At 39.1% G+C, this 26,363-nt stretch overlaps 1 protein-coding gene across 4 annotated transcripts in view; it reads left to right on the forward strand.

Annotated features, from left to right (window-relative positions):
• TRIO (trio Rho guanine nucleotide exchange factor) overlaps nt 1-26,363 on the forward strand; it is a 259,879-nt gene that overhangs the window by 150,994 nt on the left and 82,522 nt on the right. For all 4 annotated transcript variants that reach the window (XR_001411877.1, XM_014940886.1, XM_014940885.1 and 1 more), the window contains exons 17-30: nt 260-451; nt 1,637-1,786; nt 3,335-3,449; nt 9,932-10,047; nt 13,306-13,428; nt 15,328-15,522; nt 15,633-15,748; nt 16,281-16,347; nt 17,127-17,236; nt 18,204-18,273; nt 18,737-18,826; nt 20,419-20,511; nt 22,680-22,791; nt 24,866-25,056. Coding sequence is in view for 3 of the 4 variants with exons in the window: in XM_014940886.1 (XP_014796372.1) it covers nt 260-451; nt 1,637-1,786; nt 3,335-3,449; nt 9,932-10,047; nt 13,306-13,428; nt 15,328-15,522; nt 15,633-15,748; nt 16,281-16,347; nt 17,127-17,236; nt 18,204-18,273; nt 18,737-18,826; nt 20,419-20,511; nt 22,680-22,791; nt 24,866-25,056 (1,740 nt within the window). In the remaining variant the exon portion in view is untranslated. The remainder of the gene's footprint in view (nt 1-259; nt 452-1,636; nt 1,787-3,334; nt 3,450-9,931; nt 10,048-13,305; nt 13,429-15,327; nt 15,523-15,632; nt 15,749-16,280; nt 16,348-17,126; nt 17,237-18,203; nt 18,274-18,736; nt 18,827-20,418; nt 20,512-22,679; nt 22,792-24,865; nt 25,057-26,363) is intronic.

Below are 26,363 nucleotides of genomic sequence, written 5' to 3' on the forward strand. Positions count from 1 at the left end.
CATGTGAAGCTTAATGCTAGGCAGTGACTGTTGCTTACATACTGCTAGTCATTGTTGATTTGATGATAAATCTCTACAGGATTTATTTCCTTTGTATTTGCATAGTGAAGTAATGTAGTGACTAGTATTAGACAGTTATTTTTAGTTGGTGGGTGTTTGTGCATGTGTATGTAAGTCTCATTGAGATAGGGGAAATGTAAGCCTTTGAGGTCTTCAGTGGAGCATTTTCTTGAACTCCTGAATTTTCACCTCTTGTCAGAAAACGCATCAAAGTGCCCTGCAGGTTCAGCAGAAGGCGGAGGCAATGCTGCAGGCTAATCACTATGACATGGATATGATCCGGGAGTGTGCAGAGAAGGTTGCTTCTCACTGGCAACAACTGATGCTGAAGATGGAGGACCGTCTCAAGCTTGTGAACGCCTCTGTTGCCTTCTATAAAACTTCTGAACAGGTACAGAAATGCTACGTGACCTGTGTCTGTCTTGGTTAATTCTTCACTGTGGCATAAAGTGGCATTACCTAAAAAAATGATTGACTAGATTTGGTTATATTTACTAATTTGGTAACAACTGCAGTTATACAAAGAATGCAAAAAGCATTACTAGCTGCCTGAGAAAGAGAAATCATGTGTTGCAGCCTCTAGGTATATAAAGTGGTCTTACAAGACAAAGGCTTTTTACCAGGGTCTGTCACTGTAGGACAAGGAGCAACGGTTTTAAACTGGAAGAGGGGATGTTTAGATTAGATATTAGGAAGAAATTATTTACTGTGAGGGTGGTGAGGCTCTGGAACAGGTTGCCCAGAGAAGTTGTGGATGCCCCATCCCTGGAAGTGTTCAAGACCAGGTTGGATGGGGCTTTGAGCAATGAGCAACCTGGTCTAGTGGAAGACAATCCTGGCTCTGGCAGCGGGTTGGGCTATAGATGATCCTTAAAGGCCCCTTCCAACCCAACCCACTCTATGATAAATGAGTAATAGACAAATTGAACTAACTACTAAAAGGCTGCAATGTAGTTGGTGTAGCTACACTTGCTTCAATTAGCAAACTTCAAAGACACACTTGGTAGTTATTGGTGAAGACTCAAATCTTCATCAGTCTCTTCCACCACTGTCCCTTTTAATATTTCTCAGATTCTTATTTTTAATTGAGAAAAGCCTTGTAAAACATTTTCAAGATTAAACAAAGCTACAACTCCTTAGCTGGATTTCTGCTTGTTTCAAGAAGTTTTGCTTAAACCATAAGTAAGTTACACAGAGGTTTTAATGGGAGTACTTCAGATGGCTAATTCTGGTTTTTGTGTGAGAGTCAGAGAAAAATCAGCTCCATTCTACTTTTCTGCAGAAGAGTTAGGGGGAAGGTTGGCAAGGTTGCTTCCTCTGTGATCATATTTTAAGACCATCCTGAAGTATGCAGTCACAGAGGCAGAGATGAGCAACTTGAGGGATAGCCTTGTGAGCAATTCCACCTAAGCAGGCCAATGCTTGCAAACCTACAGCCAAAGTTTGTTGCCAGTCAAAACATGTCAGAAGCTAAGGTACACACAAGGGTTAGATTGGTTTTCTATTTTTTTGGCTTGAATTTGGAATTTTCTGTCTTACTGGATTATATTTGAGTTGGACTTCTTCTACCTGATAGGTGTGCAGTGTGCTGGAAAGCCTGGAGCAAGAATATAAGCGAGAAGAAGACTGGTGTGGGGGAGCAGACAAACTGGGTCCCAACTCGGAAACTGATCACGTTACTCCCATGATAAGCAAACATCTGGAACAGAAGGAGGCATTCCTAAAGGTAGGACTTGCTTTTTTTTTTTTAGTGATCTCCTGTGTTTTGGAAAGCATGCAGTCAAACACTCGCTCTTACAGTGCTGAAATGTATGTGGAAAGCAACAGTGCCCATTCAGAAGCTACAGGTATGTCCCAAACTGTGAAGATGTGGGAAATGGCACATTAACTGCTTCTGACAGTGATTAGGAGAGTACTGCCAAGTGCATAAAATTGTAGCCAGTTTTATAAATATATTTCCTGTTGAACTTCAATAGATGTCAGGTCTCCCACTGTGACTGAAGAGGAATTGGGAATCGCTGCTTTGAGCAACTGTCATTCTAAAGAATGCTTAAAGGCTGCTGCTTTGGAAGAGAAGTGACAGTCACATAGTGCCATTGCTGCCTGTGCATCAGAGCAGCTCTCAGATGTGCTTGGACTACAGTAGAGTACTGAAGAAGGAAATTGCTAGACAAGCATCTGGGAGTAGTTGAGTTTGTGTAATAGTCTACAGATAAATGAAAAGTTTTCGTTCCAACTGATGTCCTAGTGAAGAGGTTTATTGATCATAGTGAATAAGTGTGTAACGGATGCTTGTAAAGCAGTGTAACTAACCCTGTAACCAAAGGCTTTTCCAGCATCATCTTGAAAGATGTCAGAGTATGAAACTTAGTTTTATTAAAAACCTTTTTGTTCTCTGCGCGGATGCAAACATTGAAAAATATATTAGCATAGCTCTAGGTTTTTTCAAATATATCAAATCATATCAAATATCTTTCTGCAGCTGGCATGTGAGTTTCCAATCTTTGTGTTAATGCAATTTGAAAAATGACTTAGTGTCTCTGTTACTGGATCTAACCATGCTACTTTTATCTGACCTTTGAAAGTGGCATTTTACTTTCTGCTTATTAAAATTAAGGCAGCCAGCCCATATGTACACTGTAATGTTGTACGTTAAGATGACGGCAGCAGCTGAGTTGAGTGTTGCAACACAGTGGTGAGGACTGAAAGCTCTTTGGGCCTTATCTTAATATTTTAAGGATGTGTCTTAATCACAGAACAGTTTGGGTTGGAAAGGACCTTGAAAGGTCATCTAGTCCAATCCCCTGCAATGAGCAGTGATATTTTAGCACTTTTGGTTTCACTTTAGTAGAGCATTTACTTTTTGTTTAAAGATGTTTTGGAGTATCCAGGTGATTGCATAAGCATGTGCACTCTGTTTATGCAATAAATAACTTCAGGTGGCACATGGCACATCCACAAAACAAACTTTGTGAGCTCTGAGTCATGCTGAAAGCTCTAGAGCAGAGAGTTGCTTTTCAGGATCTTCAGATAAAAAGTAATAGCATTTTGTTTGTTTTTTTTTTTCTGCTGGATATATAAGGATTAACTGTTATTTGTTGGGAAAACTATTTCAGTGCTTGGGTTGGCTTACTTGTAGGAGGGTTTAAAAGGAATGCTTTTTTAAATTGGAGAGGGTGGGAAATGCATGAAAGGGGAATGAGGACGGTGCTTTATCTCTTTCTGGATGTATATGTGTGCATCTTCAAAGAAGATAATACTGCTAACTCTCTAGGCTTGCACGCTGGCTCGGAGGAATGCTGACGTCTTCCTGAAATACCTGCACAGGAACAGTGTAAACATGCCAGGGATGGTGACACACATCAAAGCACCTGAACAACAAGTCAAAAGTAAGGGTTTATTGTTCTTTTTTTCTCCAAAGAACATGATCATCATGTGTTGTAGCGTGTGCGAGTGAAGCCTGCCCAAGTGGAAAGGGTGCTGCCAGGCTTAACAGGAAATAATTAAAATTGCTCACACACTTTGAAGGAGCTGCCAGTCATCAAATTCTCTTATACCCAAATGAAGTTGCTTTGAATTTGTTTATCTCCTGCTTACACTTAATCTTTTTTCAATTTGAGACTCAAATGTGCTGCTTTTGTTCAGAGAGCGAGATAGGGAACTTCCACATGATAATGTTTGGTCTGAAGCCAAACGGGAGCCGATCACTGTAAGCTTACTCAGTGTGTTAGTGTGGTGCCTTCTGCAAGTTCCTTGGGGGTACTAGGGTGGTACAAGATAATTCTTGAGTGATGCCCTTGGACCCTTCATATAGTTGAATCAGTATTAGAGAACTTCATGAAGTATAACTGACATCATGTTCAAATTAGCTGTGTAGATATGTAGTAGCTGAGGTGATGCAGGAAAGAACTAATACTTGGGGTTTACATTTTGATGGGATTAATTCAATGTAGTGCAGCTTTAAGGTGTAACATGCACTGTGGAGAATGTAGTAGAGAAAGAAATATGTAGGGCTTTCAGGCACAAAAGGACAGGAATTAGTAGGGTATGCGTAACTGATGGGTGAGGTGCGCAGGACAGAAATCAAGAGAGATTCAGAAAATAAATGCTGCATTTTACAGATGTTAAATATTGTAGCTGTATTCTGCTTGATGCATTTTGAAGCTGTGATTGAACACTTGGACCATGCTACAGACTCAAAACCAGAAAAGTCTGATTGTCTAATTAATTGCTGTTTGCAGCTACCCAAAGGGGAGTTATGCAGAGGATGGAGCCAAACTCATAGGAGCATGGCAATAGGACCAGAGGAAAAAGTTACAGCAAGGAAAATTCTGAATGGATATAAGGAGGAAGTCGTTACAGCAAAAGTGAGAAAGCACTGAGTAGAGCAGGTAGCCCAGAGAGGTACTGGAATCTCTACCCTTGGGAATTTTGAAAACTGAAAAACTTCAAAGTTAGTCCTGCTTTGGAGGAGGAAACTGGAACAGGTGGCCTCCAGAGGTCTCTTCCACTCTAAATTACTTGACAACTCTGTCAGAACAGGACATGGTTGCTGCTTCACTTTATTACAAGGGGAAAAAAGTTTGTGTTAAGCTTAGCCATGTGCCTGACAGTACTCAAACTGAAAGTTTCCCTGTGTTCAGTTTTTTCCATTGGAAAGATAATAGGGTATTGGCCGTACTTTTCACTCTAAGGAGATCATTGGATTGTGGCAGTTGAAACTTTGAGCATGTAGAGCTAAGACGAAGGATTGTTTTTCCTCTGTCCCCAAGGCATCAACGTTTAAAGAACTATACAAGACAAAATCTCAACACAAATGCTAGCAGTATCAATAACTGAAGAAGTGTTGCTAACATTTGTCACTTTGCTTTTCTTTTAGTAGTAGACTAAGAAAGCAAAGCAGAAGCAAGCAGGAAGTTGTAGCTACCACACTTACTGAATATAAAAAAATGTTAGGTCTTTTAGACAAAAATTCAGTTTTAAAAGTTCTGTAGAAGCAGTCATTCTGAGAATGGTAAATTTGTTCAGATGAGGAAAGAGTAGAAAATTCTCTGCTAATGTCCTTAAGAATAATTGTATGTCAGAACTGTAGTACTATGCATGTTCTGTGTATATTTAAAATCCTGGATGAGTGATACATGTTTAAAAAGCAACAAAAATCCCCAAGCAGGAAAAAGATAAGCTATGGGCTCTAATACTTTTTCCCCATTAGCCATGTAATATGTGCTTCTGAGAATTAAGCATGAGCCAAGATAGAACTAGTGAGGATTCCTTTCTTTTAGGTCTCAATAGTATCGTGGTAGCTGACCAAATGATTTACACATTCACTTTGATCTTCCTGTTCAAATATGCATGTAAGAAAAAAAGAAAAATCTCTTCTCATCTCTTTTCTGAATAGATAGAGAAAAAAAAACAGAGTGTTTATGTCATTTTGGTGAAATAGAGATTTCATGTGTTCTGCTGGACCATACTCAGGTGTGTGCTTGAAACAGCGTGTCAGCAGTGATCAGTGTTATAACAAACACTTCAAAACTTTGAGCAACTGATGAGTTTCTGCAGAACTGCTGAACCTCCGTTCATTGGCACACTTGATCTTTATACCCAGCTGCAGATTATGATATCTAGAAAAGCAACGTCTTAATCTAGGCAAAGTTTAGCTAAGCCCATGCTTCATGGGAAACAGGAATCATGATGATACTGAACTCTGAGATGTGTCCTTCTGTCCTTTCTTACCAGTACAAATAAATTCTTTGACCTGCATTAAGAGTATCCAAATACTGTATTGGAGATTTTGCCAAGGCTGAATTTTAGGAAGGAGTTGTGGCCTGAAGCTGTTCTGCGGCAGGTGGATTCAGTTGGTGACAATTGCTGTAATCTCAGAAACGGAGCATCTTCCATCTTTGCTTCTGCTGCTGATTTCCTGGGCTGCTTTGTTACCTCTGTCTCTGCTGTATGGACTGCAACTGAACATAGTGCAGGAACATGTTTAGTAGTGCTCATATTTCTAGATAGGTACATAGTGCAGGATGGATAGAGACAGCTGAAAGCTCTCCAAGCCTGGAGAACAAGCTGGAAGTTTAGGAAACAATCCTAACAAATGTTGGAATCAAAGAAAATGACAACAGCAACAGGGACTATAGTTCAGGAGGCTTGAGATAGAGCTGCGCATCTAAACCTAGTATTAAATGTTGTTGTTCTGTAACTTCAAGTATTTTATAGTGTTTTTTTTTCTCCTCTTCCTTGTCAGTCCAAGAAATTAATGGCAACAACACGAGTGCTGCCCAGCCAAATGTCTCTCACTGGCTTGCCATCTGTATCATGTCCTGACAGGACAAATGCTGTTCCAATTAGCTAAATTCACTTTGCTTGCTCTTTGTCAAAACTACTTTGCTTGCATCGCTATCAAGATGTCTCTTTTTGTATGATGCGTCCAGCTGGGTATATTGCATTGTATAATGATAGGCCTCCCCTGTGTCTGTGAAATCTGGCACATATTCTGAGCAAGCATTTTGGAGGTTGTGTAAGGCAAAAATAAAACTGAGGAAGCAGGTGAGGCTCAAAGCAGATCAGCCCATGGCTTGGCTGAGGGACAGATCGGTTGAGGCATATTTGAGGGTAGCCTGCCCAGCAGGAAGAAAACCTTGGCTGCAGTGACTAGATTCCAACCAAAAGCAAGTCCTGGGTGATCTCAACACTCTGTGGCAAGTGGGACTATGGGGCTTCCAAGCAGGAGGATGCTGGCAGCAATGCAGACAGGTTTCATAATCCTCAGGGAGGCTGTCATGAGTGGTTGCAATTGGTCCCAGATCACTGATAGAGACAGTGAGATGCTTTTCCCCTCAGGCTTCCTTTATTTGAGCTTGGATGTCAAACTGTTTCTTGGGAGTTGTTAGCTTTTGGGCTGTAAGGCATGGTGGACCCGCACAATGGGGCAGGGGAATGCAGAGGTGTTAAGAGGCCTAACACCTGAGAGCCACCATTCATAATTATAGAAAATATCCAGCTGTAGGTTTAAGTAGGGAAGCAGGTAAAGCGGTGGTCTATTCTGCTTGACCTCCCCTTGGGCTCTTTGCACCAGAATCACCTGGCGGAGACGTTGGATGTCCCTATGCTATTTATTTCAGCTTGCCATCTGGGTTTGCAGTAGCTACAAATACTGGTAGAGCTGCTGCTCTAGAAGAAGCAGTGAGTAAAGTTAGCTTCACAAGAAAACTGCTTGCTTTCTTTGAAGAAGAAAAAACAATAAACATTAAAGAACTTGAGTTTAGATCAAATCTTCTGCATGTAGTAAGCAGAAAGTCTGTGCCATCCAGGAAGAATTTATAAGCCAGACGTGGATTTGCAGCTTAACAGTGGAATTTGGATGTGACTTCCAATGGCAGACAGTTTCTGATACTCAGGAATGGAATAAAAATTGTGGAGTTAATTATTTGATTACAGCAGCCTTCCAATACCTAAAGGGGGCCTAGAGGAGAGATAGGGAAGGACTCTTGATGAGGGAGTGTAGCAATAGGACACTGGAAATTCTCTCAAGGCTCAATGAACACTCATATTGGAACAAGTCAACTTACTTTGGCTCGATGGCCGCCCTCAGGGTTGTGGTCAACAGCTTAATGTCCAAGTAGTGACCAGTAATGAGTGACATTCCTTAGCGGTTGGTACTGGGTCTGGTGCTGTTTAATATCTTTGTCAGCAGCATGGATAGTGGAACTGAGTGTGCACCCTCAGCAAGTTTGCCAATGATACCAAGCTGTGTGGTGCGGTCATCACCTTTGAGGGAAGGGGTGCCAGCCAGAGGGACCTGAACAGGCTTGAGAACAAGGCCAAGGTCCTTCATGTGGGTCAGGGCAACCCTAAGCACAAATTAAGGATGGACCAGAGAATGGATTGAGAACAACCCTGAGGAGAAGGCCGTGGGGGTGTTGGTGGATGAGAAGCTCATAATGAGTTGGCAATGTGCGCTTGCAGCCCAGAAAGCCAACCACATCCTGGGCTGCATCAAAAGAAGCATGGCCAGCAGATTGAGGGAGGTGAGGTTCTGAACCTCTACTCTACTCTGTTGAGCCCCCACCTGGAGTACTGCATCAAGCTCTGAGGACCACAATATAAGAAGGTCATGGACCTGTTGTAGTCAGCCCAGAGGAGGGCCACAAAGATGATGAGAGGGCTGGAGCATCTCTCCTGTGAGGACAGGCTGAGAGAGTTGGAATTCTTTAGCCTGGAGAAGAGAAGGTTTGAGGGGGACCTTACAGCAGCCTTCCAATACCTAAAGGGGGCCTAGAGGAGAGATAGGGAAGGACTCTTGATGAGGGAGTGTAGCAATAGGACAAGGGATAGCGGTTTTAAACTGAGAGAGGGGAGATTTAGATTAGATATTGGGAAGAAAATTTTCACTATGAGAGTGGTGAGGCACCGGAACAGAGAAGTTGTGGATGCCCCATCCCTGGAAGTGTTCCAGGCCAGGTTGGATGGGGCTTTGAGCAAGGAGGTCTAGTGGGAGGTGTTCCTGCCCATGGAAGGGGTTGGAATGTGATGAGCTTTAAGGTCCCTTCCAACTCTAACCATTCTCTGATTCTACTCTATTATACTGCTGTTGGTTTTGATTATTATTTTTTTCCGTGGGGGTGTTGGTGGATGAGAAGCTCATAATGAGTTGGCAATGTGCGCTTGCAGCCCAGAAAGCCAACCACATCCTGGGCTGCATCAAAAGAAGCATGGCCAGCAGATTGAGGGAGGTGAGGTTCTGAACCTCTACTCTACTCTGTTGAGCCCCCACCTGGAGTACTGCATCAAGCTCTGAGGACCACAATATAAGAAGGTCATGGACCTGTTGTAGTCAGCCCAGAGGAGGGCCACAAAGATGATGAGAGGGCTGGAGCATCTCTCCTGTGAGGACAGGCTGAGAGAGTTGGAATTCTTTAGCCTGGAGAAGAGAAGGTTTGAGGGGGACCTTACAGCAGCCTTCCAATACCTAAAGGGGGCCTAGAGGAGAGATAGGGAAGGACTCTTGATGAGGGAGTGTAGCAATAGGACAAGGGATAGCGGTTTTAAACTGAGAGAGGGGAGATTTAGATTAGATATTGGGAAGAAAATTTTCACTATGAGAGTGGTGAGGCACCGGAACAGAGAAGTTGTGGATGCCCCATCCCTGGAAGTGTTCCAGGCCAGGTTGGATGGGGCTTTGAGCAAGGAGGTCTAGTGGGAGGTGTCCCTGCGCAGGGCAGGGGGGTTGGAACTAGATTGTCTTTAAGGTCCCTCTCTATTATACTGCTGTTGGTTTTGATTATTATTTTTTTTGGAAAGGGAATGGCAAGCTTAGTATTTTTGTGTATTTTTTTACTACTAGGGTTTCTGTTCATTTTATATCTGCTTATGTTGCATTTGTTCTTGCAGTGACCTAAGGTTATGCATTTTCCACGTGTATTAAATTATTAAAATGTTTATAGGAGACTAGTATATTCAGAAAATTAATTTTTTTTTAATTACGATCAGTATGAGACGTTAAGCATGTGATTACTTGTGCATGCTCATTCTTTCTGAGGAGACCCATCAAGAACTGCCTTTATCAGACTATATTTCCGTTCTGTTAAACAGTGGCAGTCTCCATGTGAAAAGTAATTGGGAGAAAAAAGGTTTTAACTAGTACATTTTAATTGCATCTCTAGCTTCTTTAACTGACATTACTGTAAATAATAATGAAACAGGAATACTGTGTTTCATTAAAATCACTAAAAAGAACAAAGCAAAGTGTAAAAGAAAAAGTAAGTGTATTGAAATTCTACCACATAGGGTACTTTATTCCACTAATTTTAATCTCATATTTAAAAATTAGTTGTAATAACCTCTGCTGAAACTGTTTTCATTTCTTCAGATATCTTGAATGAACTCTTCCAGAGGGAGAACCGTGTGCTGCATTACTGGACCATGCGTAAAAGACGTCTTGATCAGTGCCAGCAGTATGTGGTGTTTGAAAGAAGTGCCAAACAGGTGAGCGTTTTATATAAAAATCCTCTTCAGTGTGATGGAGGTTTGACATACTTGTCCCACAATAAGAAATTTTTCATTGACTTCAATATTTCAAATGGCTGAAAGATCAGTGATTAAGATAGAAATTAAGTTAAATTTTTATTTGCTTTTCCTTTAATACAGAACAACAAAATCTGTTGAGGCAGAGTGTCTGCTGTAACTTAAAGGTAGTGTTTTGCTTCTGCCAGCTTGATCTGGTACTGGTGAATCTCATTTCTGCAAGCTTGTGTTTGACAAATTGTTACGCTTGTTAACTTTGACACAAACACTGAATTTGACCAGGGAAATAACAGGCAGCAACATTTTTCTCCAGTGTTGGGGGAAAAAACATCTAATTAAGTTGATTGGCAGTTCTGACAAGTTCGATAATCCATTGAACAATAATAACTGAGTGACTTTGGAAAGTTTTTTGCTCTCTTTGTACTTGGTTTTATGGTTTCTTGCATGGTTAGACAGACCCCTCTATATTTTGAATTTATCAGTCTGGAAAGAACTAACTACCACACACAAAATAATCCCCTTTGCTAATCAAAACATAAGCCATAAAAATAAATAGGGGGTTCCAAAGCAGAATTAGTGACTGGAATGATCTGCAATAGTTTTACTACTTTTTTTTATTTTTTTTAACTGGATATAGGACAAAGAAAGGAAGCTATCTGTTCCTGTTCTGCAGAAAAGGACACAACGCCCATAGTATGAAATATGTTAGAACTGCTTTAAAGGACTCAAAACCCTAATTTTTTTCTTTCTTTCTGACAGCCGGTGTAGACAAAGGTTGAAATACTAGTGGTCTGTTTTTCTCTGTTGAAAGATTTCTGAACTCTGTCTTTCATGATTTTGCAAAGAAAGTAATGCAAGATAAATCTTGGAGTGAAGTTAAAGATTAATACCTCCTTAAAACAACACCACCACCCCTTCCCTGCCCCCCACCCCAGTTTTGAATAACCTTAACTCCAACCTCTGCCAAGCACATGACCTGCTTGCTTTTGTATAGAGATTATTGACTAACAGTCAAACGCTGGAGATAAAGATCTGTCAGCATTTGCATTGTAAATCCCATTTTTCAGCACTCACCAGTTCAGTCATCACAAACTTCACAGGACTCCACACTCATTAGCTGGAAAATGGAAATGTTGCTGTCTTCATTCAGATTTTTGTTTGGAAGTTGGAAGAACCATTCTTTGTGCTTTCAGACTTGATGCTCTGCTGTGGGAGCAGATACCTGGCAGTTTGAGAGGAAAATGGTAGACTCTCAAATCGTATCAGTGTTAAGGGCTCACCTGGCCACGAAATTGATTTCTCCAACATAAAATCCTGATTCTTATATGAAATAAGAGCTGATCTAAACTGTAGCAATTAACTTTTTGCCATGTTGTAGCTCTAGAGAGCTGCTAAAAAGTTATGAAAAGGCAACATTTGCAGAGGGGAAGACTTTTTGTTTATCATTCATTCCAGTATTGTGTAATAAGCCCACCAAAAAAAGGCGGAAGTTAAAAAGTCAGAAGGAAGAAGTATAAAAATAAATGTTATTTTTAACATCAGTGATAACCAATGCTGCTTGTCCGTATCAGTCTTCGCTTGCAAAGATTGACATTAGAAAGACAAAGGGCACCATACAGGTAGTTAGTTGAAATGTCCCTTTTCTTGACACTAGTCCAAGAGTTGTTGGTTTGTTTCCATCAGCAGCACTTGAAAAGTACAGGCCCATCTCATCAGGCTTGCATCAGCACTGATATGTTTCTAGGTAAATGGCATCCTAGCATTCACATTCAGTGTTGAATTTGAAGGCTTTCTGCTCACTTTAGTTTTTGTACCAAGAGGCAAAAGCATGCCAAGTGGAAGGAAGATAATCACATTTGTTCAATCACAGCCCTGATGAGATTAAATTCTTGGTGAAATTATAATACATATGGTGCCAGTTCTGATTCAGTGTAAGATTATGCTCTTGAAAAATACCTATATGCTGTCCATCAAGATAAAACTTCTCCTGTTCTTGATAATGTGGATAGATAAAAGGGTAAACTGAAAGTATGAGAAATAAAAGGAAGAACGAGGGCTCACTAGCAATCTACTACTTTTTCTCTTGGAGTATTAAATTTTTGTCTAGTGCTGTATATATTCACTGAAGACACAGAATTGCATTTAGGAACAAAATAGTTCTTAGCAAGCCGTATTAAACCCTTTGATCAACTGACATTGACTTTGTCAGAACCAAAAGGCTTCTAAGCTCCTGTGCTTCCAAGTACTGCTGTAGTACCCTGTATTAAGAACTGCAAAACAACTTGCTAATGTCAGTCTTCAGTTACTGTTGGGTTTTTTTACTGTTAGACAGCAGTTTGAGAGGACTATTGTGTTTTGGGTCTTTTAGTTCTTCTTTTCCCCCCCCCCCCTCCTGTTTCTGGTAGCCAAACAGTAGGATTCCTCGCAACCACTGAGTTATGCTCTTTAAAAGGGCAGCAAATATTAATGTGGATTGAACATAGATAATAACCTGTATCACTATGGTTCATAGCACTGAGAGAGTGAGGTGCCAGGATGTGGAAGGGAAGCAATTTTAGATTGCTGTTCTTAGTTCTTGTCTTTTACTACCTATACATACATTCATTGGTTTAACTGTTACGTTGGTCTAACTGATAGATTCCTCCTCTGCTGCAGGTTTAATTTCCAGGAGTACATGTAAATACAGACTGCATTTTGTGAGGCTGGAATACATGTCAACTAAAGAGTGAAATGATAATTAAATCTTATGTGATTGGAAAGTTTAGCCTACACATTTTGCAGTCTTATACATTTTTACAAATTGGAAAATGCCTATTGCTGAGTACAGCTCTCCTGTGTTGCACCAAAAACAGTGATTTTTTGCTCAGCTGGGGAGTATATTAGCAAAACTGTAGCTAGACATAGTCTATCTAGTAGTTCTATCTAGTTAGAACCTTTTAATAGTGTAGTCCTGTAGTAGTGGACTTTCCTGAAATATTCCGATTCATGTGTCAGTTTTTTTCTGTAGTTCTTTAAGCATTGCTTCGTAGACTAAGTGAATTATTTCAGAGCTACAAACTGTTTCGTATTGTAGAGGCGTTAAAAGATTGCCACGAGTGACATAGAATAAAATTTACTTGTGGCCACTCTGTGTTTGTGAAATACTGGCTACAGGTGGTTTCTGTTGGCAAAAGTGTGTTGCCTTTTCTCTTACTTTTCCTTTGTTATTGCTTTATTTAGGCTTTGGAATGGATTCATGACAATGGAGAGTTTTATTTATCCACACACACGTCCACTGGCTCCAGTATCCAGCACACCCAAGAGTTGTTAAAAGAACATGAAGAATTTCAGATCACAGCAAAGGTAAAATAAATAAATGAAATTATTAAAGATTTAAAAAAGCCCAAGCAATCCAAATTCCCCTGTCCTCCCCAATTGGGGAACCCCAAGGATGTGTCTATAAAGATTTGATTACTTGCAGTGGCTTGCTTGCTTTATTCCTGCTGGGAACAGAATAAACCACAAGATAATCAGAAGATAATCATTGTTACGGGAGCTCCGTCAACCCTATGTGCAGTTGATTTCTTACGACAGAACTGTAGTGAGGTAGCTTAAAAATGCTTTTTAAGTAAACTACAAACCTTTCAGGGCCTTTGATTTCCACATTTATATCCTCATGTCTGTGGATTATTGCATGTTCATTTAGGGTATAAAATACAACAAGGCATGTTATTATTCAGCTGTGATTTAATTAGAAGGTAGTAGAAAAAATAAAGCTTTACTTCCTAGGTTACTCATTTTATTAAAGGATTTTGTGATTCTGCTGTAACTTTTTGAGCGATGGCAGCATTCTACACCAGTGGAGGCCTATACAGACCTGCAGATGTCACTTGTGAGGCTTGAAAGTTTTCACATATGAAAGGCAACCAGTGCGTGACAAGTACCTGAGAATACCTAGCCTTGTCTGTCCCTGTGTTTTGTTTTGTCACCTCTTCAAACTGTCACCTTTTTCTACCACTCTGCTCTCCAATCTTCATAGAGAAATAATAAAGCCCACGAAAATAAGCAAGTGTTCATTTGTCTGAAGGACCACCTCCGAAGAGACTTTGGAGATGAAGTTGGTTATAGGACATGTGGCAAGGGTGAAAAGAGAATCTAGAAACAACAGAGATCACTTTTGCTTTTCAAACCTGGATTTTCATCCTTCTGAGTTTTGTTCAGCCTTTGTTCTGCTGGATCCCTTCCAGCATGCAGAGCACCACTGCCCCGCTTGTTTCCTCTGTCACTCAGCAGATGACGTGGGTGCCCCCTTTGAAAGGATGTTGTTAGTGCCACTCCCTTGGCATTTCACTACCTGTTGGGAGGATGTGTTAGCCCTTGCTAATTCCATAGTGAAAAGGAATGCTTGCATGAGGAACCATTAGGAAAGAAAAAGAAGAAATTAAAAAATAAAATAAAATAAATAACAAACTGTCTATTTTCCAGCTGATGTAAGAATCCAGTTTTTATTCACTGTTTTGCTTAACTCCCTGTTACCAAGAGTCCTGACAGTACACTTTTTTCTGACATGGTGTCAGAGAGAGAGAGGTAGAGGTATAAACCCATCCGTTGTGGATGGTTTATGATTTACATGAAAGAAAGCATATAGTCTTAAGGCAGCTTGTTAATTGGGAAAAGCACTTAGTTACAGATTTGGCTGTTGCTACTTGTTCTCTTAGTTTCTCTCAAACAACCGTGTGACATCAAAACATAATATTAAAAAAGATCTAAAGAATATAGTCTTAATCTGTTAAAGTGTAAAGCATATAAGAAGACTTATCTCCATCTCAACATTTCAGTGACGTCTGAAGGAGGTAGATTCCTGAGACTTTGGGCCAGGTCCAATACTAGTGTTTCCGTGGTAATGAACAAAATATTCATTTTGGCATCAAACCCCCTTTGTATTAATGCGAGGAGATTACCCATGCTCTGAAAAGCTTGCTTAGCAGAATTTAATCTCTGGGTTAGATATGAAATACATTTTTGAAAGAAAAATTAACAACCTGCTTTTAGTCATGTAATAATAAAACCCAAGGAAATCTATATTCATCTTGTGCTATTTTTATTAAGAAAAAGGTACCTGTTCAAAGGAGTTACGGGAAAAGGGAGGAGGAAGATAGCTCCTTTGATGGCTTTTCCTACTACACTTTAGTAGCAGGTTAAGCAAAATGATCCCCTTCATGTTAGGTAGAGCTAGTAACTGATATTTTCCTGTTTTCACAGCAAACCAAAGAAAGGGTGAAGCTGTTGATACAGCTGGCTGATGGCTTTTGTGAAAAAGGGCATGCTCATGCAACAGAGATTAAAAAATGTGTCACAGCAGTGGATAAGAGGTACAGAGACTTTTCCCTACGCATGGAGAAATACAGGACCTCTTTAGAGAAAGCTCTGGGTATTTCCTCCGATTCCAATAAATCGGTAAGAGAAATTTGAGTGTGATGACAGACAACAAGCTTTGCTTGCATTTGATTTAGCTATCATTTTTTCCTGTCTCCTTCCTTAATCAATTCTTTCTTTCTTTAATAAAGAGCAAAAGCTTGCAGCTGGATATAATCCCAGCCAGTGTCCCTGGGTCAGAGGTGAAGCTGCGTGATGCTGCTCATGAGCTTAACGAAGAGAAACGAAAGTCTGCCCGGAGGAAAGAGTAATATGTTTATTTCTTTTTAATGAATGAGAATGCATAAATCAATCCTTATAATGAAACAACTGTCGTGGCTTGTCTGGCAGCTTAGTAATTGGATAAATGGTAAAAAGAGAGTGATATTACTCAGTATTGTCTTTTATTCACATGCTTGTTCTCACTGATAATTCTAGCATGTCAAAATCTTAAACTTATGTCAGATTTCTTTTAACATGCTTTTTTAATTTTATAAATAATGTGAAATAAGTGTGCAAGGAGAGGAGGGAAGACAACAGTTAACTGACTATAGCAAGTGAAAAGCATTTGAGAAAAAATTCCATCTCCTTCCCCATTTCTTTTTGTGCTGGTTAGTAATGGCAGGATGTTACCTCTTATGTTTCCTTCAGCTGTTGTCTCCCTTCACATTTCAGTTCTCAGATTTTTCTTGCAGCAGAAAAAGCAAAAGCTGATGAGGAGAAAAATATATTCCGGTTATTATGCATTCATAATGATCTAACAGACTGAGATTTGATTATTCTTTCTGTTGTCACCTAAGGTTCATTATGGCTGAGCTAATTCAGACAGAAAAGGCTTACGTAAGAGACCTCCGGGAATGCATGGATGTAAGTTTTCTTTTTTTCACTAATCTTTGAAGACAGGATTCAATACGTTTCTTTCTGGGTGGTTGTTTTTTTGGCTTTAACAGCTGAACATGATTGGTTTGCAGTCATAGGATCAAATTAAGTATCTTTTCAGCTATTAAGAAAAAATTTAGAATTACATCTGATAACAACCAATTCGGACTTCATCCTATGTGTTTTGCATTTGTCAGTACTGAGTTTCAGCATTTACTCCTTTCCCAATTCATAAACATGGGGTTTTTGTTTTAGAGAGGGGAGGGGAAAAAGGAGGGGTTTACTTGATTTGCTTTGCTAGCAATAGAGAAGAGCTTGTGCTAATTCTCTTATTATCTGTATCACATGTTCTGCTGCTAGCTGACTTTTTGAATAGAAATTCAGAGAGATTCCATGGAAAAGTGCCCAGTAATTGTTATGTTGAAGCAAGTGATGGTTGGTGTTAGCTGTCGCACAAAGCATGAACTTCTAGACTACAGGCATGACCTTGACAAGGAATATCCTGAAGCATTAGAGGTTGTCAAGAACACTATGCATTTTAAATGATGAAGTCTCGGGGACTATGTCAAACTGTCAGTTTTAGAACTTGGATTTTACTGTCAAAATCACAAGGTATATTTGACACAACAGGTACTGTCACAATTGGAGATGATGATGCTGTGTGATCTTTCTCCGATTTCTCTCCAGGAAAGCATGCTTAAAGATACCTGGGTGCTTCTCTTCAGGGTTTATCATGACTTTTCATGCATCTTTTTTGTTCTGGGCAGACATATCTATGGGAAATGACAAGCGGAGTTGAGGAGATCCCACCTGGTATTGTAAACAAAGAACACATTATCTTTGGAAACATGCAGGAAATCTATGAGTTCCACAATAAGTGAGTGACTTATCTTCCATTTCCATATTACTGCTAAATCCAAATGATGACCTGAGGGATTTCCTAATGAAAATATTGTGCATGTGAATAATGGATGCTTGTCCATAAAAAAATCTAAAGGATTTCTTCTTGCACTGCTAAATTGTTTCAGTTGCTTTTTGCAGCCAGGCAGGTACACCAATAGAAACCTTCTCTTTCAATCTTTTCAGCTTTTAAGAAATTTATTTGGTACATTAAAATTTTACTGTAGATTTTCCAGTTGTTCTAAGGAGTTGGAAACCACTGGACTCAATACAGATACAACCCAAACATGAATTTAAGACTTTGTCATTCCTTCAGAACCCTCTTTCCTGATTTCTAAGTGTGACCACTAGTGGAGAAAAAGTGCTCCCTGCTTTTTCTTGGTTCTTCAAAGCTTCTTTGGAGATGCCCCACCATTGTTACATTTACTTGAGTATGGAGCATGAAAGAGACTTGTCCATTACATTTCTTCGAAGTGGAATGGCTATGAGGCAGATTACGTAATAAAATATGCCTAGCATATTCCAGAACCTGATTTTAGTCCGTTGTATGCTTTGTGTTAACTTGAGCATCCAAAAAGCAAGTCACCTCTTTTTTCTCTTGAGATTAAGACTAAACTTTTCTTGAAACTGACATAGTAGGAAACCTCCTTGATGGAGAACAACAGCAGTTATTAAATTTTTGAGTTCTCTTATGTGTTAACTGCATGTCTGCTGGATCAATTTCTGATCTTCACATGAGAATTTGTCTTGAATTACATTTTATATTAGTTCTATTATTGCACATGTTTATCCATTCCTGTTATCTTTATTTCTTTAACTCATGCTGTTGGTATGAATTACAGCGTTTTCTATCCGCCTTTATTCACAGACAATAGATCAGTATCAGCTGCTCTAATGAAAATGTTTCACGTGCCTTGTATTGTTTGTTTCTTTCCTACCTACAGTATATTCCTTAAGGAGCTGGAAAAATATGAACAGTTACCAGAAGATGTTGGACACTGCTTTGTTACTTGGGTAATGAAGTCAGACTTATGTTTAGAAGTAACAAGGGAGATAGGAAGCATGAAAGCATAGATTCTTGCTCCCAGGTCTCATTTTAATTTGTAAAGCTACCTCTTCCTTCAAATTTGAGTAAAAATATGTGCTTTTTTAACTGGGGGAAAAAATTAAGACACTGGTATCACATGCCAATGCTTAGCTGCTCTTGAAGTTTATGCAAGTTGCCCAAACCTTCATTCAGGCTTGGTGTAGTGTCTTGGTCTTAGCTATGAATGATCTACTTTTGCATGCGTTGGTATTGTTTTCAGTCTTACTTGCCTGGTATACTTTCTTGTGCTGCCAATTTGAATGGGAAAACAATTCTGTGTTGTTAAATTTCTTGAGAGAGAAGATTTGCCCTCTGATAACCGTGTAAAAACTTCCAAGACAGAAATTATTCTCTCTGATAACCTATGCAAATTTGTGTTTTGTTCTGCAGGCAGACAAATTCCAAATGTATGTTACTTACTGTAAAAATAAGCCCGATTCTACCCAGCTGATATTAGAACACGCAGGAGCATACTTTGATGTAAGTACTTTGTGTCCATCTTAAAAGTATACTGTGGCAGCTTGAATCATGCACTTGCAGTTAAACTGAGTGTCTAATTTCTTTAGAAAATGCAAGTTTCCTGGTACTAATGCTGCAATTTAGTGTCAGCTTAAGAAAAGCAATCCTGTGTCTCACCTGGTTAACTTATATTGCTCAGTTGGTCTTATAAAGCTGTCAAATCAAATGTAAAAACTCACTGTCACATATCAGAGCAGTTCAGAACTGGAAGCGCGTTCTGGCAGCAGCAACTGAGACACGAATCTTTGGCTCTCGCAAACACACTCTGCAAATCTTAGCATTTTGACGTGCTTAGTTTGCACTGTATGTGATAAAGATGGAAATCTTTGTTAAATTTTTGGAGCACCTTTAAATTAAAATGATATCTAGTGGTAATTCAGTTGACTGCTGTTGTTCAGAACTGCCAAACCAACCACCTCGCTTATTCAGTCCCTTTCTGTGAAGTCTCTGTTACGTTTTCAGTATTTGAGGAATAGTAGGTAAATTACAGGAAATCCAGCAGATATGACCAAAAAAAAAAAAAATCAGAGAAAAATTTAGTAAACACTATTTTTAAAAATAACAAGGGGCTCTGATAAAACGGTATTAGAAAAAAGTTCTTGCCACCACTTCGAAGGGAGCACCCTTTGATCCCTTTGTTTTACCAGTGTATCCAGAGCTCTCATCCCCTTATCCACCTAAAGTGGATTAGAAGCGTGGAGACCTAATTCTCTGCACAGGTAGCTTCAGGATCTTCCATTGATGCCGCCACTGGACCATGTGAAAATGTCACGTGTATTCCATCTTGGGAATTCCTGATACTGTAATTGTGATTAGAAAGCACATAGCTGCAGTGCTTAACATGCTGTGTGAAACTGTGTGGTTAAAATATTTCCAGTACTGTGATAAATGGCAAACACTGGCCGTGAAGTTCAGCCATGATCAATACTTGAAATCAGTAATTATCTCACATAATTACAATCTGATTGTATTTTCCTCCTTTAGCTTTGTGGAGGTCATTCTTTTTTTGTTTGTAAGTGGCTGTTTTAAGTGTTTGTAAACCTCTTTCCTTTAGTTCGAAAATGTTACTTCGTGCTCCCTCTTGTGGGGGAGATGCTTTCTGTGACTATTAACAGTGAAACTACCAGGGGGTGCTAAGAAACCTCCACCTCAGCCTTCCTCTGTAGTCATGGCTGTTCCCTGAAATTTGTTTTCTTTTCTTTTGCGAGTAACAAAGGAAATACAGATATTATTTATTAATTTATTTTTTAAAAAAGGCGTTGCCGCACGTTCAGTATCCATAATCGTTGCTATTTGTATTTAGGTTTGTTGAAATGCTTCACAGGTACCCTTAGAGGTAATAATCTTTTTTTTTATCAAAGTGAGCAGGCAGATGCACAACATAACTATTTTCTGTGGCTGTAATTTTGTCATCCTGTCTTTTTTATCTCTCCATGCTAAAATAGAATTTGTAGTTTGTAGATACGTAGTGTAAATTATGGCATAGCCCACAAAGCAGTCTATATCTGAGTGTTGGTGCTCAGAGTCCTCAAATATTTGCTTTTTTCATGTAGGAGATACAACAACGACATGGACTGGCCAACTCTATCTCCTCTTACCTTATCAAACCTGTCCAAAGGATAACAAAATACCAGCTTCTCTTAAAGGTCAGTATTAATTCAGAGTACTTTGTGTGATTCTGGTGTTTTTAAGAAGAAAAAGGTCTTGCTGAAGTCAGGAGGGCTGTTTTACTCTGCACTCCGAGACTACAGCACCTTGGGCAGCCCCCAGTATTGCTGTGATATTTTTTGGGAGCCCACTGAAAATGAAAGAAGGCATAAATAAGCAACTTTTTGACCAGGTTCCTGTAAACCAAAGAAGATACCTCTTTACTAATGTTTACTTAGAAAATACAATTTGCATTTTCAGAGTGAAAAAGTAGTTCCTGGCCATACAGACAGGCACGTTTTTGTAATAGTGTCTGCTGCAAATTTTTGCAAGCCATTAGCTATGTTTATGGTATTAAGTACTGTACAATATATAAATCTTTATACATTTTATTTATATATATAAAATTTATAATATAAAATGTCTATAAAATATATAAACATATATATGAGTGTATATATACTCACACTGGGTACCTGTAGTGCTGTTGCACAAACAGTTGTTACTTGTAATGTCGCCTGGAAATGTCAAGTAAATAGTAGCTGTTAAAATAAACAAAACTTTTGGAAACCTGTAGTTGGACAGATGCCTTGTTGACTGAGCAGCAGTGTTCTTGAGCTGTACTGGGTCTCTGTTAGGTGGCATTGATTGCTTTGTAATAGCTGCCTACAAAAGCACAGTAACTAATCTGTGTCTCCCCTTTTTACTTGAGAACTGCAGTGGATGATTGTTTTTAAAATTTCTGAAAAACATTGCAGGCTATTTCAGGTCAAGTTGGATGGAAACAAAGCTGTCATTTTAAACTGAAACATACTATCTGTTCTCCCCTTGCAAAAAGGTGCAACTTGATTAAGTTATAACTTACAGAAATACTCTAGGCTGTGCTGTTTCTGAAATTTTGGGGTATTGATTCCAACAATTTATTTTATTTTAAATCTTAATATGCCTTAGCCACTATATTGTTGAAGTGGTGGTATAGATTGTTTTCACCAGTGTTTGCAGAGCCAGATGGCTTTGCTGCATAGTAAAATGGATTTATTTGGTGGTTGCTGAGTTCTTTTTTTTTTTCCCCTATAATAACAGAGACATAAAACATGTAAGGATGAAAATATGAAAACTTCAACAATGATAGTTGAAACATTTTACAGTTCTGGAAGTTTTGCTTATTTTTCCAAATAGTATTGAAGCTGCTCATCTTCTGTGCCCCCTGGAGGATGTTTAGTTGCACTCACTTTTCTGTGCAGTTGTCATGCAAAATTTAAGTGTGAGGATGTATTGTTTTGCTGTGATAGTAGTATTGGCAGTTAAATAAAAATAGTGTAATGATGATAATAGTAGGAAAAGGGAATTAAAAAGGAAAAGGGAATTTAACCTGAGGGAATCAATTAAGTGGGCCTTTTGAATAATAGAAGGAACACAATATGCCTTTTTGGTTACGTAAGCTACATTTTATCTTGATACTGGTCAAATGCTGGAAGGGTGTGAGGAAATTTGAATATCAGCTCAGCTGCTGTTAATATCTGTGGGATGTTGAATGGGCAGGGAACTGCATCGCCCTAAATTCCACTATAGCACTTGAGCATATTCCATTCTCTAACTTCTGTTCATTAGTTTGTGCTTGTTTGTATTCAAAGGTTTTGTCTGTAGGATGCTTTTAACTGTGTGAACACACGGTAGAGTAATTCATGGAATACTTAAAATGAAAAACCGTAAATCCTCTTATCAGCAGTAGTACAGAGCAGGTCTTTGGAGCAAAGACTGATGTGGGGGGTGGGAGGGAATCCTTTTGTGCTGTCCTGTTTTCCACCATCCTCATGACTTAGCAGCTGCATTGTTCTGGGCCTTGATGTAGCGCTGCATCTGATAGCTGTGTCTGTGCTTATAATCAGAAAAAATGTTGTCCTTCATGTAACTTTTAAAGATATCTTATTAAGCAGATGATCTTGTTTAAATTAAAGGTGGTTAACTGAAAGCTTGGGCTGCTCCTTGAAGAACAGATCATGATAAATACCAAGTATGCCATCATGTCATTGGCAGAGTAAGAAGTTCTAAAAGATTTTACATGCCAAAGATGATTCTTTGCTTGTTAGAAATACTGTTTGGTTGTCTGTCGTAGTAGCGTAGAGATACCTGATAGAGAGTACTCATGCCTGCTCGTGTGTTGCAGGAGCTGCTCACGTGCTGTGAAGAAGGTAAAGGTGAGATTAAAGATGGCCTGGAGGTGATGCTTAGTGTGCCAAAGCGAGCCAATGATGCCATGCACCTCAGCATGCTGGAAGGTAGGATTCAAACCAGCTTTCCAATTTGGTCATATGCTGTACATTAACTTTGCTTAATAACTTCATAACTATATGTTGAGAAGGTCTGAAAAATGTGAACATTTTCTTATCTCTGTGTTGGTATTTTTTATACCTTTTATCTGGAAATACATAAAATGCAAACTTAGGAAAATTAATTGTGACAGACATCTGGTACAGTTTTTAAATTTTTTAAATGTTCTTTTTTTTCCTGATCTATAGCTCTGCCACTACAGATTTGAAAAATATGTAGGCTAGCAAAGTTTCCCACTACTCACCTAAAATGTAGTAGGTGAGTGGTCAGCTATGAGAGCTTTGGCTGCATTTTCCAACCAGTATCCTTGATGCCTTTACATGAGGCGCGTAAGCGTATTAGAGGTGATTTTGCTGATTTATATATAAAATAATTGTCTCCAAGAAGTTTGTTGTTTTCACATCTGTTTGCTGCCTGTTCCATAACAGACTTTTGGTTGAAATGAAATGTGTCTTCTGGCAGTAAAATGTCAGCTTAAGCCAATTTAGCCTGAGGCTTAGCCAGAACAGCATAATCATGTCCATGGCAGACAGTGGAGGTTGGATGTAATTGCTTCTATGTGCGTAGAACAACTTAAAACAAAATCTGTTTTATAATTGGCACGTTATCATGTATGATGTTGCCACTATATATTTAGTAATAAAAGTGCTTTTCTTTGGATTTAATTTTTTTGAGATAAAAACAAAGCTGCCTTACCTTGCAGTTGTTGAATAAAGACTTAAAGGTGCTTTTAGTCAATATTACTTTTTGTCCTCTATGACTTCTAGTAGTAAAATGGGGCTTGTAACAGAATTTCCAGTATCATGCAAGTTACTATAGAACTCATCTTGGTTTGACATATGATTCTTGATCACCTGAATGCTCAAAATCACCTCTTTTCCCTGGTGTTAATCAATAATGATGTTGGTCAGTTTGCAGGACAAGTTCCAAATGTTTTGCTCAGGAGATGGTATTAGTATAAATGCTGACCAACTTTGGTAATAATCTTTTAACACTGGGAATGCGGCTCTGGAGAATATCCTAATCTTTTACATAAGTTGGTTTTATAACAAATCATGAGCTTATTGTTGAGTCATGCCATGTTAGACCAATATAGTGAGTGAGCACATTTCCTCTCTGTGTCTCTGGAAGATTTTGAATGAACGTCCTGATGCAACTTGCCTCTGATGCACTCCATAATGTTGCCCTGTTCAGAACAGAAAGAACTGTTGTTTTCTTGAGAAGCATGCTGCTCTCTGTTCAGAGAATATTGGCAAGCTGTTATCTATGTAAACTGTGGTTTAATACCACTCCGAAGAGTATGGTAGACTAATGTCTGTTGTCCTCCAACTCTAAAGCTGTGCATTAAACTGGGAACAGAGCACTGTACCTCTATAATGGAGCTAAAATTGTTGATATTCTCAATCTTCCTCTTTACAATTACATCTCAAGATAAGTAATCCAGCTGCTATTTCTTCATTGTGGGTCAATGCTGGAGTGACTCAGTGGCAGGCTGATCACATGGCAACCACTCCAAGCTGCCAGTTTTTTCCATCCCTGTTGGAATGTGTTTGTGTGCTCATTGCATACATGGTGGGGAAGATGTATCACCAGAAAAGGTGGCATTTGGGAGCTTGCCAATGTCAGAACAACCTGATGTGCTCTCTGTGTCCTTGCAAGTTGCTCACTTTCTACAGTGGCAGAAAGCTTGTAAGAGAAATCATTTTCATCAAGGAAGAGGTTACCAGAAGCTGACATAGACAGCTCTGTCATTTATTGGTGAAATACTACCAGAAGAGTTGATAAACTTGTTAACACTTGGATCACTAAATTTAGATATAGACTTTAGTTACAGTTGCATTTAGTATATTTCAATGTTGAAATCAAAGCTTGTTTTTAGTATTGCGTTCTTGGAATCCCATCTTTGCAGGGGTGATGTATTTGGGGGGAAAAAATCAGATCGCTTAATAAACAGAAGCTGTGGTTTTTAATTTTTTGTATTATCAACTTATGGTGAAACTTTCTTCTCCATGGGTTTTTTAGGCTTTGATGAAAATATAGAATCTCAGGGAGAGCTCATCCTTCAAGAATCCTTCCAAGTGTGGGACCCAAAAACTCTAATTCGAAAGGGAAGAGAGAGGCACCTTTTCCTTTTTGAAATGTCCTTGGTTTTCAGTAAAGAAGTAAAGGACTCCAGTGGAAGGAGCAAGTACATTTACAAGAGTAAACTGTTCGTAAGTATGGGAGAACAAGTGATTTTATTTACAAAACTGTCCAGATTAGAGTGTGGCTAAGCTCAGATGATTTAAATGAGCCTGAAGAACTTGAACAACTGTTATAGTGCACTGAAAGAACAGCCTTGGAATGTGTAGACTGGCTCTTACAAGTTTGCTGCTTTGTCATGCTTTTGAGGAGAAAGAGTAGGCTGACAGTAACTACTGAAGGCTACGTGTCAATCTTGGTGTCTTAGGACAAAGGAAAACCAAGATTGGGCAGGACTAATTGTGTGTGCAATTACTGGTTTTCAAGGCTTGTTTGTATAAAGGAGAAGGATGGAAGGACAAGCTGCTTTCCTTTTGCTTGTTTGCTATTGCTGTTGTAGTAATATTCATGTTAAGGATTCCTTTTGGTGGATATTCTACACATACTGATCTGGAAAGGCAGGAACTCCTTGTTATGGAAAAGTTCATTCCAGAATGTCTACTGAGACTAGTAGTCTTACAATAATGATTTGTAAATATAGTGATAGCTCTTATTGTCTACTGAAAGGGTGTAAAGATGGAAAAGTTTTTCTTTCCATTTAAAAAGCAAATTAAAAAAAAATATCCACTCTTTCTTCCCACATCTGTCAATGTATGCTTTACAGAATGTGACCCTGGAATTCATATCCTTACCTTTCTATCTCACTGGATGACTTGGGTGAGAGTAGTATTCACACTCTAATTTTAGGTAGCCTGTGAGAAGACAGTCTGCCATGGCCTGCTCTGCATCCGTTGGAGGCAAGATTATCTTTTCTACCAGGCAGTTTAGAACAAGTACTTGAGATTATTTTACAGTTTAGAATCACACTTTTAAAGACATTATTCTTCTATTGATAATATTGGGATATATTACTAAGTCTAGATGGTACAAATATTGAGTATTTTCTCCCTGCTTCAGCTCCTTTTCCTTCATTCTTTCCCCCTTCCCACCTCTGTTACCAAACTGGTAAAGCGAGTTCGTTCAAAAAAACCTCTTTTTTTTCTGTACCTTACTTTGCATATTCTGTCACTTGATTTCCAACACTTGCTTTCCTTCCTGATATAAGGTAATTAGCAGGTAACACAGCTACAGCCGTTTTGTTGATCATGCCTTTCTTTGGTGCTTTCAAGAACTTGAAATACAAAAAACTTCTGGTGTACTGGAGGGTAACATCCGCTGCCAAGGCATTACATGGGAGGGGAGACAGAACTAAAAAATCAGTCTCCCATAAGCTTGTCATGTCAGTTCCTCCAGCAGGAATTTAGTAATAGCATTAAGTCCTAGAGAAGCTGCTGGAAAT

Source organism: Calidris pugnax, unplaced genomic scaffold (assembly GCF_001431845.1).
Source record: "Calidris pugnax isolate Ruff unplaced genomic scaffold, ASM143184v1 scaffold8, whole genome shotgun sequence".
Classification (NCBI taxonomy): domain Eukaryota; kingdom Metazoa; phylum Chordata; class Aves; order Charadriiformes; family Scolopacidae; genus Calidris; species Calidris pugnax.